At 46.9% G+C, this 15,728-nt stretch overlaps 1 protein-coding gene across 4 annotated transcripts in view; it reads left to right on the forward strand.

Annotated features, from left to right (window-relative positions):
• Positions 1-15,728, forward strand: part of LOC101108756 (heme transporter FLVCR2) — a 116,236-nt gene that overhangs the window by 40,249 nt on the left and 60,259 nt on the right. For all 4 annotated transcript variants that reach the window (XM_060418678.1, XM_042253084.2, XM_060418676.1 and 1 more), the window contains exons 4-8: positions 3,810-3,877; positions 5,098-5,201; positions 14,371-14,481; positions 15,263-15,368; positions 15,518-15,629. In XM_060418678.1, the coding sequence (XP_060274661.1) occupies positions 3,810-3,877; positions 5,098-5,201; positions 14,371-14,481; positions 15,263-15,368; positions 15,518-15,629 (501 nt within the window). The remainder of the gene's footprint in view (positions 1-3,809; positions 3,878-5,097; positions 5,202-14,370; positions 14,482-15,262; positions 15,369-15,517; positions 15,630-15,728) is intronic.

The following is a 15,728-nucleotide window of genomic DNA, read 5'->3' on the forward strand; positions in this document are numbered from 1 at the left end:
GCTGATACAGGCATGACCTGGCCTTTCAGGGGCGATCACATTTCACTGACCTGGCAGGTTTACATTGTTAAGGGACAATCACACCCAAATATAACACAGTCACCCGCATTCCTGTGAGAGGTAGTCATGCACAGGACAGCATGAATTTCATTCTCGCCCTTCAGTGTGGATGCTGGACGCCTTGGTTCGGTCAGTGGAATGGAAAGAAAGTGAAGTCACTCAGTCGTGTCCGACCCTTTGTGACCCCGTGAATTGTAGCCTACCAGGCTTCTCCACCCATGGGATTTTCCAGGCAAGAGTACTGGAGCGGGTTGCCATTTCCTTCTCCAGGGGATCTTCCCCTCCCAGGGATTGCAGGCAGAAGCTTTTACCGTTTGAGCCAGCAGGGACGTCAGTGGAGTAGACTCGTGCCATTTAACTGTATCTGGCAACCTTTGGCAATATGGGGAGGGCCATCGAGATTCAAAAGGGACTCGAAATTTCTAATGGCTTTAAGGTTGGAGTGTAGAAAGTGAAGTTGCTCAGTCGTGTCTGACTCTTTGCGACCCCATGGATTGCAGCCTACCAGGCTCCTCCTTCCATGGGATTTTCCAAGCAAGAATACTAGAGTGAGTGGGTTGCCGTTTCCTTCTCCAGGAGATCTTCCCAACCCAGGGATAGAACCCAGGTCTCCCGCATTGTAGGCAGACGCCTTACCATCTGAGCCACCAGGGAGGTCCAAATGGAGTGTAGAAAGAATTGGAAATAATGGCAGCCTTCCAGGGGGAACCCCTGCTCCCCTCCACACCCTCCCTGCCTTAGCCCTGACCCCTTCTCCTGTCTGGCTGGGAGCTGGGGATAGTTATTGGTAGATCACACTAGTCTAGCCAAGCCAGTGGGTCTTATACTGGAGCTTTATTGGGATTACCTGGAGGACTTGTTCACACAGACCGCCCCAAGCCCCACTCCCAGTTTCTACAGCAGGAGGTCTGGGTGGGGTCAAGATTTGCATCTCTAACAAGCTCTGGGGGTTGTTGATCTGGAAGAGATTTTCCTAAACCTTTGAGCCTCACAAAGCTGCTTGCCCTCCTGGATCAGCCCCTCTGCACTGTGTCTGTATCTGTGTTTGGGTCACAAAAGTGCTGGTGTTTAGGGTTTTTTGCTCCCAGTCCTCTTGGATAACTTCTCAGTTGCCTGGGGATTCTGCCCTCCTTGTTCAGCCCAGGTGGGCCCAAGCTGAACTTGACCTGGCGTGTGCCCTGCCCCCTGGCCTTGTTAAACTGAGGGGCAGGAAGGGGGCTGGTTTCATCCTCCTTGCACAACCCCACTCCACCCACCCACCCCCCTCCCGCCATTTCAGGAATGTGTCTCCTTGTGGGTTCTCTTGACCTGGGAATGGAATTTCCAAGTGGCTGGGTGTGTGGTAAGAAGGTGAGGTGTAGGTGTGCTTGTTATTTAAGAAGTTGCTGAGAGCCTGAGTTTGGCAGCTGTATTGATATTTGATGACATGTCTGGGGCGCTGACTGTGGCACTGAGCTCAGCCTTGTTGCATCCCTGATGTGACCTGCTCGGAGAGTCTGGGCATGAAACAACCAGTGAGCTGAGCTGGGGAATCCTTGAGGATCAGTTCCATAAGGATATAAAATCGAGTGTTTAAGATAGAAGACCTGGCACCCTGCAGTCTGGGTTCGAATGCAGCCCTGCCTTTTACTGTTGCAGGAAGGGGGACCCCTTCCAGGGTCCGAACTGGGCTCTTGTCTAACACTCGGAAATGAATTGTCTGAGGAGACACATGTACTGACAAAGCAAGAGATTTTATTGGGAAAGGGCACCCGGGTGGAGAGCAGCAGGGTAAGGGAACCCAGGAGAACCGCTCTGCCGCATGGCTCGCAGTCTTGGGTTTTATGGTGATGGCATTAGTTTCCGGGTGGTCTTTGGCCAGTCATTCTAATTCAGAGTCTTTCCTGGTGGCGCACGCATTGCTCAGCCAAGATGGATTCTGGGAAGTGGACGGACACGCAGTGTCTCCTTTCGACCTTTCCTGAACTCTTCCGGTTGGTGGTGGCTTATTAGTTCCGTATTCCTTACCAGGACCTCCTGTCATAAAACAACCCATGCAATTGGTTACTATGGTGCCTGGCCAGGGTGGGCGGTTTCAATCAGTGTGCTTCCCCTAACATTACCACCCATGTGATGGTGTGGAGGGCAAACCAAACCCCTCCATTTTGCAGGAGAATGTGACCTTTGCTTAACTTGGTATCTCATTCCTCTGGGAACGTGATCAAGAAAGGAAGCCAACTGCGGTTAGGTGGCTTTACTTCTGATGAAAATAACTGCAGGTGGGCTGGGCGATCTACTCCCCCTTGTTGGGAGGCCCTTCGTTGTCCTTCTCTGAGCGCAGCGACTCTCTCCACTGGCCTGTCCTTTATGGGGATCCTGGCAACTATGCCTGTGCATGAGTTACAAACAATAGCGGCTCCTGGGAGGGGTTGAGGCAGGGTGGGGGCCGTGCCCACATTTCCCTGCACTGAGCCATCAGTTTGGGAGTGAAAGAGAATGGCTTCTGAGTGGCTCTGTGGCCTGGGGTCCTGTGGACCCGCTCCAGTGAAGAGGGGCGCCCGAGGCTGCCGTCCCTGGGTACCGTGTCCTGTCTTACGTCCTTCTAAATGGACCTAATGCCAGGTGTGCCAGTGGCAGTCATGTGAGCCTCAAACTTGGCTGAAGTTAAAAAGGTCCCTGGTGGGTCTTCCAGAATGACCTCTGTATTTCTTTTTTAATTGTGTGTGCATTTTCCTTATCTATAAAATGGGAATGAGGATATGTTAGCTACTTTCTGGGATTGTTATGAGGACGGTAAGTTGTTTGGAGAAGTGCCTAGCACAGAAGAGTGTGCTGTTGCCATCAGCGCCAGCAGCATCACCAGCAGCCATCACCATCGATTCCTGAGGCTGCCCTGCCTGGGCACCGTGTCCCGTCTTCCGTCCTTTTTAGTGGACCCAGTGCCAGGTGTGCCAATGGTGGTCATGTGAGCCTCACCAGCATCACCACCATTTCACCATCGTCACCATGCCCATCGCCATCACCACACTCCCACCATCACCACCGTCGTCATCATGACATCACCACCATCGCCGCCACCATCGTCACCGTCATTGTTATTATGAAAGGAGGGCAGGAGATCCTTCTCCTTTGGATTCATTTTTAGTCTCATATTAGCTATGAAGTCACTGTACGGCTTTGAACAAAATGACTTCATCCTCTGAAGAAATTGATTCTTACAGAATGTTCTAAGTATTCCATTTATTTGTTGGATAAATTGATGAATTAGGAGAGTCATCTAAATGTTCTTTAGGGTCCTTTCTGGTTTCAAATATAAGACTTTGTGCGGTGTTGAATCTGCGAAGAGAAGTTGGAGAGATGTGAAAACAGGTGAGAATGGGAGTGTTGTCAGGGGTCAGAGGTCTGGAGCATTCTGGAGGGGGCATAGGTCATCAGGAGGAGGTGGAAGGTGTCCCGTAGTTCCACTGAGCCCTTAGGCCAGGCCGGCGCTTAAGAGGGATGTAGATGGATCTGACCTAGGAGTAATGTGTACTTCCTGGAGACTGTGTTTTTAGGACAGGATAAAGGGATGAGAGGGCAATGGTGTGTGGCTACAAAGAGGTTAAAATGGTTACCTTGGGTTGTTCTGGAGTATTTCTTCTTCTCTGAGGTCACCACCTTCAGCGGCAACAAGGATGAGAATGTCCTTCTTCTCTCACCACTGGAGGGAGAGCCAGCAATGGCCCCCCAGGACAGTGACCCTAATGCTCTGTTTCCCCTGCTTCCTTCAGGTCTGAACGCTGGTGCTTTTTATGCCTTGTCCACTCTGCTGACTCGCATGGTGATCTCCCACTACCCGGTAAGGGCATTCCCTAAGCTGACCAGTCCCAGAGAGGAGGAGGTTTCTAGTGTCTGGACAGGCGCTGGGGAGGTGGTGTGGTGTGAGCTCCAGGATTTGGAGGGAGGCGGTCTTAGCCCCAGGTCTGGTGGTTCTCAGTGGTGTGAGAGCTGGTTAGCATCGCTGAGCTCTCATTCTCTTTTCTGCAAAAGAAGTCTAGTTATTTATTGAAAGATTAATTTAATTTTATATTTTTAAAAGACTGATTTTAGAATTAGTAGATCATAAGATTTATATGTGTAAATAGCATAGTGCCTGGCAACTTAGTAGGTAAATGTACATACATATAGAATCACCTATGAAATCAATTAAGTTGTGAAATGTGGGCAAGATTTAATTTTAAAGTCTTAGTTGCTCAACGGAAAACAGGTTGCAAATGTCTCCAGAACTAGGGAGGATTAAATACTGGGAACTGGACACTGAGTATCCTGGAGTTGGGATGTCAGGCCCAATCCTCTTTCGGAAGGTCAAGGGTCTCAGCTTGGGAACGGTGGGCCACCATGGGTGAGTGAGTGTTCCAGTGTTGGAGGTTGACAGGTCTGAGTTTAAATCCTGCCTCTGCACTTAATAAAGGCCTCATGACCTTCAGCTGGTAGGCTAATTTCAGTGTGCCTTGATATCTTCATCTGTAAAATGGGGAGTATTGATTCTTAACCTCCTGGTGGGCAATCAGAAGAATTAAATGAAATGATGATATAAAATCCTCAGCATGGTGTCTGGCTTTTAATAAACACACAAACATATGTAATGTCGTCTTACCTCTAAAACAGTGATAACTGGAAAAAAAAAAGCTTAAGTATGAAATGTTTGGAAATACATATTTCAGTTTTTCCATCTGTGAAGTGGGAATAACGATAAAGGGTTCCTATGAGGATTATGTTTTTGAAAAATCTACCTAAAAGTGGTTTCTAAGGATAGAACTTGTTTTCCCCCAGCATCCAGTATCATGCACCCACACCCAGGGTTATATTATATTATATTAGGAGGAGCAGTTATTCTAGGATTTCCTCCCCTAGAATTACTGGCAGCGTTTTACAGCTTGTCTTGTTCTGCTGCTTTCTGAAAATTGGCTGTAGTGGCACCCCAGTTATTTGCCTTTACCCCTTTGCCTCCTGGTGACTGCGCCCCATCAGATGTCTTGTTCCATCCTTGAGTGATCCTTGGGGCTATGGTTTCCCCAGGGGGAAGAAGTGAATGCTGGAAGAATCGGCCTGACCATCGTCCTTGCAGGAATGCTTGGGGCTGTGATCTCAGGCATCTGGCTGGATAGGACAAAAACCTACAAGTAAGTGACTCTTCCGCTTGGACTGAATTGGAGACCCATGTTTTGAAATGACATGTTCATTAGGAACGTGGCTGCAAGGATGTGATTGCAGCAGCTGGGGGCTGAGTGGTCAAGGAGGCAGTTCAGATGTATCTTCTCTGGGGATGAGGAGGTGGTTCCATTGCCAAATTCCCATGGCTTGCTCATGGACCCCCTGGGGTTAACCAGGGTGCTCTGTGCTTCCAACAATTTTCAGTGTATTAGCTTGCAATTGCTTCCATGTCATTGGTAAATATTGTGATATGGTTTAGTCCCGATTGCCCAGTGCATTTCTAAGAGCCACTAAGATTTTAGTGGATTGCAGGCTAATCCAGGATGCTTACTAAAAATACAGATCCCTGGGCCCCATTCCTCATGGATGTCAATTCAGTAGGGGAGTCTGCATTTAGAAATCAACCCAGATGCCTTGATTCAGTCGCCAACCTTGGAGAAAGTGCTCTGAAAACAGAGGCTCAACTTGTGTCTGTCCCGGGCTCCACATCCACTGGGTGCTCAGTTAATGCTGCTCAGTGAGGCAGCTGCCTGGGCTGTCCTGCGCTGGGCAGGGCAGCATTCTGGGCTGCTTTGTCAAGGCCTCCAAAGTTCCCAGTGTCTGGAGGCGACAGACAGCGGCAGACCTGTTCTCTGCACACAAACCCGCTTCTGTGAGGCTCTGGTCCGACCAGGGCTCCCTCTGGCTGCCCTCATCAAAGGCCAATTGAGGCCCTCCCTGGGGATGTGGCTGCCTGGCTGGACAAAAGGAGGAGCCCGGCTGGATCTAATTACCTTTGGTGGAGCTGGGCTACTGCCTCGTTTCTGCCATATGCCAATTGCTTGCTTCAAGTAGTAAGGACTGGACACTGCAGAGTCTAGCTGACACGGTTCCTAGTGTCATTTGATCAGCATCCTGCAATCAGCTGGGACATTCTTCTTTCTGCTCCACTACTTGGGCAGAGAAAGGGTGGGGGAGCTCTGTCTTCTGGGCATTTTGGTGCCTGTTCCTTCTCCCCGAGGATCCCAGATGTGTCCCCTTTGGTTTGGAGACAGGAAATTGGATGGTCAGGTCCATTTATGTCTGGCTGAGGCTACAGATAGTTTTGCAGACAGGCTAGTGGTTTAAGATGGAGAAGGCAATGGTGACCCACTCCAGTACTCTTGCCTGGAAAATCCCATGGGTGGAGGAGCCTGATAGGCTGCAGTCCATTCTGGTCGCTAAGAGTCGGACACGACTGAGCGACTTCCCTTTCACTCTTCACTTTCATGCATTGGAGAAGGACATGGCAACCCACTCCAGTGTTCTTGCCTGGAGAATCCCAGGGACTGAGGAGCCTGGTAGGCTGCCATCTATGGGGTCGCACAGAGTCGGACACGACTGAAGCGACTTAGCAGCAGCAGCAGCAGTGGTTTAAGAAGAAGCTGTGTGTAAAGAAATATGGCAGAAGGTGAGCTTGTGTGGTCAGCAAGGGAGATGGGTGTCCATGGGGCTGGGTTCTGCACCAGGAGGGCCTGGATGCAGGGAGCAGGGCGAGAAGAGATGAAGGCCCTCTGACCTCAGCAGCTGCTCTGAAGACCCAGGAGGGAGAGGTGTCCTTCAGAGGCTGTTGCTCTTTTCCGAAGAGGTTTGGCCACCTCATGCGAAGAGTTGACTCATTGGAAAAGACTCTGATGCTGGGAGGGATTGGGGGCAGGAGGAGAAGGGGATGACCGAAGATGAGATGGCTGGATGGCATCACGGACTCGATGGACATGAGTCTGAGTGAACTCCAGGAGATGGTGATGGACAGGGAGGCCTGGCGTGCTGCAATTCATGAGGTCACAAAGAGTTGGACTGAACTGAACTGAGCCCACATCGTGTGTTAGAATTCCTGTGTGTGGGAGCGGAGAGAGCAGGGTTTCTAATCTTGCATTTACCTAGTGGGTGACTTTGGACAAGTAACTTGACTGGTCTGAGCTCAGTTTCCACATTTGAAGTATTGGAGATATTCATATGCTTCTTTTTTCCTACCAGTTTTATTGAGATATAATGGACTTAAACTGTATCTATGTACAGCATATGGTTTAATTTACATACATCATGAAATCGACATCGCAAATAGTTTAGTGAACATCCATCATCATGTATGGATACAAAATTAAAGAAATAGAAAAAATTTCATGATGAGGACCTTTCAGTTCAGTTCGGTTCAGTCGCTCAGTCGTGTCCGACTCTTTGCGACCCCATGAATTGCAGCACGCCAGGCCTCCCTGTCCATCACCATCTCCCGGTGTTCACTCAGACTCACATCCATCGAGTCCGTGATGCCATCCAGCCATCTCAACCTTGGTCGTCCCCTTCTCCTCCTGCCCCCAATCCCTCCCAGCATCAGAGTCTTTTCCATTGAGTCAACTCTTCGCATGAGGTGGCCAAAGTACTGGAGTTTCAGCTTTAGCATCATTCCTTCCAAAGAACACCCAGGGTTGATCTCCTTCAGAATGGACTGGTTGGATCTCCTTGCAGTCCAAGGGACTCTCAAGAGTCGTCTCCAACACCACGGTTCAAAAGCATCAATTCTTTGGCTCTCAGCCTTCTTCACAGTCCAACTCTCACATCCATACATGACTAGAGGAAAAACCATAGCCTTGACTAGACGGACCTTAGTCAGCAAAGTAATGTCTTTGCTTTTGAATATACTGTCTAGGTTGGTCATAACTTTTCTTCCAAGGAGTAAGTGTCTTTTAATTTCATGGCTGCAATCACCATCTGCAGTGATTTTGGAGCCCCCCAAAATAAAGTCTCACACTATTTAAACTGTTTCCCCATCTATTTCCCATGAAGTGATGGGACCGGATGCCATGATCTTCATTTTCTGAATGTTGAGCTTTAGGCCAGCTTTTTCACTCTCCACTTTCACTTTCCTCAAGGGGCCTTTTAGTTCCTCTTCACTTTCTGCCTTAAGGGTGGTGTCATCTGCATATCTGAGGTTATTGATATTTCTCCCGGCAATCTTGATTCCAGCTTGTTTCTTCCAGCCCAGAGTTTCTCATGATGTACTCTGCATAGAAGTTAAATAAGCAGGATGACAATGTACAGCCTTGACGTACTCCTTTTCCTATTTGGAACCAGTCTGCTGTTCCATGTCCAGTTCTAACTGTTGCTTCCTGACCTGCATACAGATTTCTCAAGAGGCAGGTCAGGTGGTCTGGTATTCCCATCTCATGAAGAATTTTCCACAGTTTATTGTGATCCACACAGTCAAAGGCTTTGGCATAGTCAATAAAGCAGAAATAGATGTTTTTCTGGAACTCTGTTGCTTTTTCCATGATCCAGCGGATGTTGGCAATTTGATCTCTTGTTTCTCTGCCTTTTCTAAAACCAGCTTGAACATCTGGAAGTTTATGGTTCACATATTGCTGAAGCCTGGCTTGGAGAATTTTGAGCATTACTTTACTAGCATGTGAGATGAATGCAGTTGTGCGGTAGTTTGAGCATTCTTTGGCATCGCCTTTCTTTGGAATTGGAATGAAAACTGACCTTTTCCAGTCCTGTGGCCACTACTGAGTTTTCCAAATTTGCTGGCATATTGAGTGCAGCACTTTCACAGCATCATCTTTCAGGATTTGAAACAGCTCAACTGGAATTCCATCACCTCCACTAGCTTTGTTCGTAGTGATGCTTTCTAAGGCCCACTTGACTTCACATTCCAGAATGTCTCGCTCTAGATAAGTGATCATACCATCATGATTATCTGGGTCGTGAAGATCTTTTTTTGTACAATTCTTCTGTGTATTCTTGCCACCTCTTCTTAATAGCTTCTGCTTCTGTTAGGTCCATACCATTTCTGTCCTTTATCGAGCCCATCTTTGCATGAACTGTCCCCTTGGTATCTCTAATTTTCTGGAAGAGATCTCTAGTCTTTCCCATTCTGTTGTTTTCCTCTATTTCTTTGCATTGATTGCTGAAGAAGGCTTTCTTATCTCTTCTTGCTATTCTCTGGAACTCTGCATTCAGATGCTTATATCTTTCCTTTTCTCCTTTGCTTTTCGCCTCTCTTCTTTTCACAGCTATTTGTAAGGCCTCCCTAGACAGCCATTTTGCTTTTTTGCATTTCTTTTCCATGGGGATGGTCTTGATCCCTGTCTCCTATATGATGTCATGAACCTCCATCCATAGTTCATCAGGCACTGTATCTATCAGATCTAGTCCCTTAAATCTATTTCTCACTTCCACTTCCAAATCATAAGGGATTTGATTTAGGTCATACCTGAATGGTCTAGCGGTTTTCCCTACTTTCTGCAATTTGAATCTGAATTTGGTAATGAGGAGTTCATGATCTGAGCCACAGTCAGCTCCTGGTCTTGTTTTTGTTGACTGTGTAGAGCTTCTTCATCTTTGGCTGCAAAGAATATAATCAATCTGATTTCAGTGTTGACCATCTGGTGATGTCCATGTGTAGAGTCTTCTCTTGTGTTGTTGGAAGAGGGTGTTTGCTATGACCAGTGCATTTTCTTGGCAAAACTCTATTAGTCTTTGCCCTGCTTCATTCCACATTCCAAGGCCAAATTTGCCTGTTACTCCAGGTGTTTCTTGACTTCCTACTTTTGCATTCCAGTCCCTTATAATGAAAAGAACATCTTTTGCGGTGTTAGTTCTAAAGGGTCTAGTAGGTCTTCATAAAACCATTCAACGTCAGCTTCTTCAGCGTTACTGGTTGGGGCATAGACTTGGATAACCTGATATTGAATGGTTTGCCTTGGAGACGAACAGAGATCATTCTGTTGTTTTTGAGATTGCATCCAAGTACTGCATTTCAGACTCTTTTGTTGACCATGATGGCTACTCCATTTCTTCTGAGGGATTCCTGCCCGCAGTAGTAGATATAATGGTCATCTGAGTTATATCACCCATTCCAGTCCATTTTAGTTCACTGATTCCTAGAATGTTGATGTTCACCCTTGCCATCTCTTGTTTGACAACTTCCAATTTGCCTTGATTCATGGACCTGACATTCCAGGTTCCTATGCAATATTGCTCTTTACAGCATCGGACCTTGCTTCTATCACCAGTCACATCCACAGCTGGGTATTGTTTTTGCTTTGGCTCCATCCCTTCATTCTTTCTGGAGTTATTTCTCCACTGATCTCCAGTAGCATATTGGGCACCTACTGACCGAGGAGTTCCTCTTTCAGTATCCTATCATTTTGCCTTTTCATAGTGTTCATGGGGTTCTCAAGGCAAGAATACTGAAGTGGTTTGCCATTCCTTCTCCAGTGGACCACATTCTGTCAGACCTCTTCACCATGACCCACCCATCTTGGGTTGCCCTGCGGGCATGGCTTGGTTTCATTGAGTTAGACAAGGCTGTGGTCCTAGTGTGATTAGATTGACTAGTTTCCCATGGAAAAGAAATGCAAAAAAGCAAAATGGCTGTCTGGGGAGGCCTTACAAATAAGGAGTTTGCATGCTTGTTTGGTTTTTGACATATTATTGACCTACTACACTAGTAGGTTAGTTCCTTAACACAACATAATGATTCAATATTTTCTAGGAATTTCAAAATGACCCCTAAGTTAAGTCTGGTTATGGTCTGTTACCATACCAGGATTTTATTACTCATTGACTGTATTTCCCACCCTGTGCATTTCATCCCTTTGATTCATCTGTTTTCCAACTGTACGTTTGTACCTCTTAATCTCTTTCACCTGTTTCTCTCATCTCCCCACCCTCTCCCTCTGGCAGCCATCTGTGTGCTCTCTGTATCTATGAGTCTGTTTCTGGCTTAATGTCTGTTCGTTTGTTTTGTTTTTTAGACTCTGCATAGCAAAGAAATCATATAGTGTTTGTATTTCTCTAACTTATTTCACTTAGCCTAAGATCATTTGTGTCTATGCATGTCACTGCAAACGGGAAGAGTTCATTCCTTTTTATGGCTGAAATACATCTGTGTGCATACCACATCTTTTTAATCCATTTATCTATTGATGGGCACTTAGATTGCCTCTGTATCTTGGCTTTTGTATATAATATTACAATGAACATAGGGGTACATATATTGTTTTGAATTAGTGTTTTCATTTTCTTGGGATAAATGCTCAGGAGTGGAATCGCTGGGTCATCCAAGTGTTCTGGTTTTTCATATATATGCATATAATTTCATTTACTTTTGGCTGAGCTGGATCTTTGTTGTTTTGCAGTCTGTTCTCCAGTTGTGGTGCATTGGCTTGTCACTGCAGTGGTTTCTTTTGTGGTGGAGCACAGTCTCTAGAGTGCCTGGGCTTCAGTAGTTTCCGTTCTAGAGTTCAGGCCCCATCAGTGTGGTGCACAGGCCTACTTTCTCTGCCCCACGTGGGATCTTCCCAGACCAGGGATCAAACTCATGTCTCCTGCATTCGCTCGTAGATTCTTTACCACTGAGCCAGCAGGGAAGCCCCCGGGTGTTCTATTTTGAATCTTATTTTTAGAAATCTCCATACTGTTTTCATCGCAGAGAAGGCAATGGCATCCCACTCCAGTACTCTTGCCTGGCAAATCCCATGGGTGGAGGAGCCTGGTGGGCTGCAGTCTCTGGGGTCGCGAAGAGTCGGACGTGACTGAGCGACTTCCTTTCACTTTTCACTTTCATGCATTGGAGAAGGAAATGGCAACCCACTCCAGTGTTCTTGCCTGGAGAATCCCAGGGACAGGGGAGCCTGGTGGGCTGCCGTCTATAAGGTCCCACAGAGTCTGACACGACTGACGTGACTCAGCAGCAGCAGCAGCAGCAGACTGTTTTCTGTAGTGGCTGCGCCAATTTGCAGTGCCCACCAGCAGTTCACATGCCTCTTTTCCACATGCTTCTCGGCCATCTGTGTGTCTTCTTTGGAAGAATGTCTGCACAGATCCTATGCCCACTTTTCAATTGGGTTTTTTTTTTCCTTTTGATGTTGAGTTCTATTAAATCTTTGTATATCTTGGACATTAACTCCTTATAGATACATCTTCTCCCATGCAATAGATGGCCTTTTAATTTTGTTGGTAGTTTCCTTTCCTGTGCTAAAGCTTTCCAGTTTGATGTAGTCCTATTTGTTTTTGCTTTTGGTTCCCTTGCCTGAGGAGACGTTTCCCGCCCCCCACCCCCACCCCCCAGAAATTACTAGGACTGATGTCAGTGTACTGCCTATAAATTTATTCTAGAATTTTTGTGGTTTCAATCTTAAATTTAAGTCTTTAATCCATTTTGAGTTTGTTTTTCTGCATAGCGTGAGATAGCAGCTGAGTTTGATTCTTTTGTATATAGCTGTCCAATTTTCCCAACACCACTTATTGAAGAGTCTGTCTTTTCCCCATTGTATGTTCTTGCCTCTTTCATCATAGGGTAATTGTTCACAAAAATGTGGGTTTATTTTTGAGTCACTATTCAGATCCATTGATCTATGTGTCTGTTTTGTGCCAATACCATACTGGTTTGATTACAATAGCTTTGGAGTACACTTTGAAATCTGGAAGAACTGATGCCTCTTGTTTTATACTTTCTCAAGATTGCTTTGGCTATATGGAGTCTTTTGTATTTCCATACAAATTTTAGGATTATTGGTTCTAATTCTGCAAAGTTGCCATTAGTGTTCTGACAGGAATTGCTTTGAATATGCCAACTGCCTTGGATTACACGGTTTAAAGATTTTTCTTGTGTCCTGAGATACGCTAGTGTCACTAAAAACTTGCCTCTTGGAACTGCTTTTCTTGTACCTGGTATAGTTTGTATTGTGTTTTTTGTTAATTTGTTTCCAGGTGTTTTTTTTTTTTTAATTTTTTAATTTCTACTTTGATTTATTCAGTGACCTAGTGGGTGCTTGGTAGATAATTGTTTAGCCTCCATGTTTTTGTGTTTTTTGTAGTTTTTTTTCCCTCATTGTTGATTTTTAAAATATTTTAAAATTCCTTTTTACATTAAAAACATTTGCTTATTTTTTAATTGAAGGATAATTGCTTTATAGAATTTTGTTGTTTTCTTTCAAACATCGAGATGAATCAGCCATTCTCATAGTTAATTTCTAACCTCAGTTTTGTGATTAGAAAAGATGCTTGATATGATTTCAGTTTTCTTAAATCAGTCATACTTTTCCTTCAGGGCTTTTGTAAGGGTTAATGAAATACTAAATATATGTAAAGTGCCTAAGAGAATCTCTGGCATCCAATCACTGCAGTATCAGTCTGATGTAAGCACAGTATACACAGCCGGCCCCACCGTGTTTCTGGCTTCAGCAGAGATGAGGGAACGCTCTGAGCTTTCGTGGTCCGAGTCCTGATGCTCGTGGCCAGAGTGCACAAGCAGGTGCCTTGTGGGTCCCTGACCTCAGTCAGGAGGACAGGGAGAGGGGCCAGTCAAAGTGCAGGAGTCAGGGCCACAGCAGTCCTGAGGGGCAACCTGGGGGAGAGGTGCGTGGAGGGGCATGAGCAGGGTGAGCCCGAAGCAGAAGCCAGCACTGATGGGCCTTCTGGGGGACCAGCAGAGGGACATGCACCCGGCAGGGGGCACAGCTTTCTCCCTTGGGCTTTGGAGTCAAGGGCTCGTTCAGGGCTGGGGAATGTTCTCTCAGCCACACTGTCAGGAGTGGAGGAGTTCAGATTCAGCGGAAAAGCTGTGCTGCACGTGTGCAGGTGGCAAGAGGAAGAACTTGGAGACGACGGAGACTCTCACAGTCAGGTCCCTGCCCGGCACTGTCCTGGGGTCGGGGGGCAATGCAGACTAGCAGAATGGGCTTCTGGGGTTGTCTGTGTACCACTGACACCTGACCACAGCTGATGTGTGCCCCCCCCCTTTTTTTTTCTTCTGGTGGAAGGAGAAAAGGAAAGGGCTGTGTCCCTGCTTGTGGGTAGGATGCAGCCAGTCCAGGTGCAGTGTTTACTCACTGAGACGTTTCTGCAGGAGAACACACGTGCTACAAGATGGCTTCACACTGTCCTGGTCTGACCCTTTGTAACTCTGAGCACAGTGTAATCACTGGTCCGGTGTCCATCAACCTCATGGACAGAAAATTCTATGAGAGTAAATAGCACACAGACGTGGGCTTGCTCAGCACTCAGCAGTTGCCCATTAGATAGGAAGTGGGATGGAGGAAAAGAGGAAGGAAGGAAAGGAAAATATCCTGTTAAAGTCTGCAGTTTATGACTCAACTTCATTGCCTCTGCTTGTAGGGAGACAACTTTGGTGGTCTATATCATGACTCTGGTGGGCATGGTGGTTTACACATCTACCTTGAACCTGGGACACCTGTGGGTAGTGTTCATCACGGCTGGCGCAATGGGGTAAGTTGTACTTCAAACCTACTTAACTGGAAAGCACCATTCGTGCTTCCAAGACCTACTGACATCCTAGGATGCAATAGGGATCTGCCGCCTCTCGTTGACTTCTGTAAACATGGAAATGGCCAGAGGTCATGTTCACTCATAAGACCTCAAGAGGCTGCCTGGAGCACCCAGGCCCATCCATGCTGTTGGGATGGATTATGTCCTTCATAAATCTCTGGGAGGCTAGGAAATGTTTAGCATCTTTGTGAGCTCTGCCTGGGACAACGTGGGGTCACAGTAAGTACACAGGCCTGGGGATCAGAAAGGGTGGGTCCTGAGCTCACTGTTGCTGTTTATTAGATTGTAGGCACCAGCCTACTCACTCTGAGGCTCAGTGTCTTCATCCGTAATTGCAGATGAGTGGCCTCCCTTGTGGAGTTTTTGAAAAGAAGGAGAGGATTAACAGATGTGAAAGCACCAGGAAGTGTGGTGCAGTTGTAAGAGATCAGAGCTGGAATTTTCTAGACCTGTTGTATGAGAAAGTATAGGAAATGGTGCCCCTTCCACAGGGATCTCTGCTCAGCTTCACCTCTTGTTTATTTTCCTATGGATGGTATACGTGAGGGTGTGTGAGCGTGTGTGTATATAATGACCACCTAGGGGGTGGCCTGATTTTCAAGGGCCTGGCATGTCTTGATGGGAAGAAACAGAAAAAGGAGTTGTAGGGCAGGAGCTGGGCACCCTTTCTTCTTTGCTCCAGAATTTCTCCATCACCTTGTTTCTGTGATCTGGCCTTCAGATTCTTTATGACTGGCTACCTCCCACTGGGGTTTGAGTTTGCCGTGGAGCTGACATACCCGGAATCAGAAGGCATGTCGTCTGGCCTCCTCAATGTGTCTGCCCAGGTAGGCCTCTCGTTGGGTGGTGGCACCGGAGCCGTGGGTCTGTGTTCCCTGCTGGGCTCGGCGGGTGCAGGCGCTGCGTTAGGGCAGCTCAGCTCCCCGTGGGCTGCTTGGCTGGGCCCCTGTTTCCAGTCTTCCCCATGTCTTTGCAGGTATTCGGGATCATCTTCACCATCTCCCAGGGTCAGATTATCGACAACTATGGAACCACGCCTGGGAACATCTTCCTGTGTGTCTTCCTGACCCTTGGGGCAGTGCTCACTGGTGAGTCAGGGCTTCAGGACAATGTGATGCTCTGACTGTGCCTGAGTTTATGCTGTTGGCAGTTTGGCACCCAATGTCTTCACTGATCATATAGCTAAG

The sequence above is a fragment of the Ovis aries genome, chromosome 7 (assembly GCF_016772045.2).
Source record: "Ovis aries strain OAR_USU_Benz2616 breed Rambouillet chromosome 7, ARS-UI_Ramb_v3.0, whole genome shotgun sequence".
Classification (NCBI taxonomy): domain Eukaryota; kingdom Metazoa; phylum Chordata; class Mammalia; order Artiodactyla; family Bovidae; genus Ovis; species Ovis aries.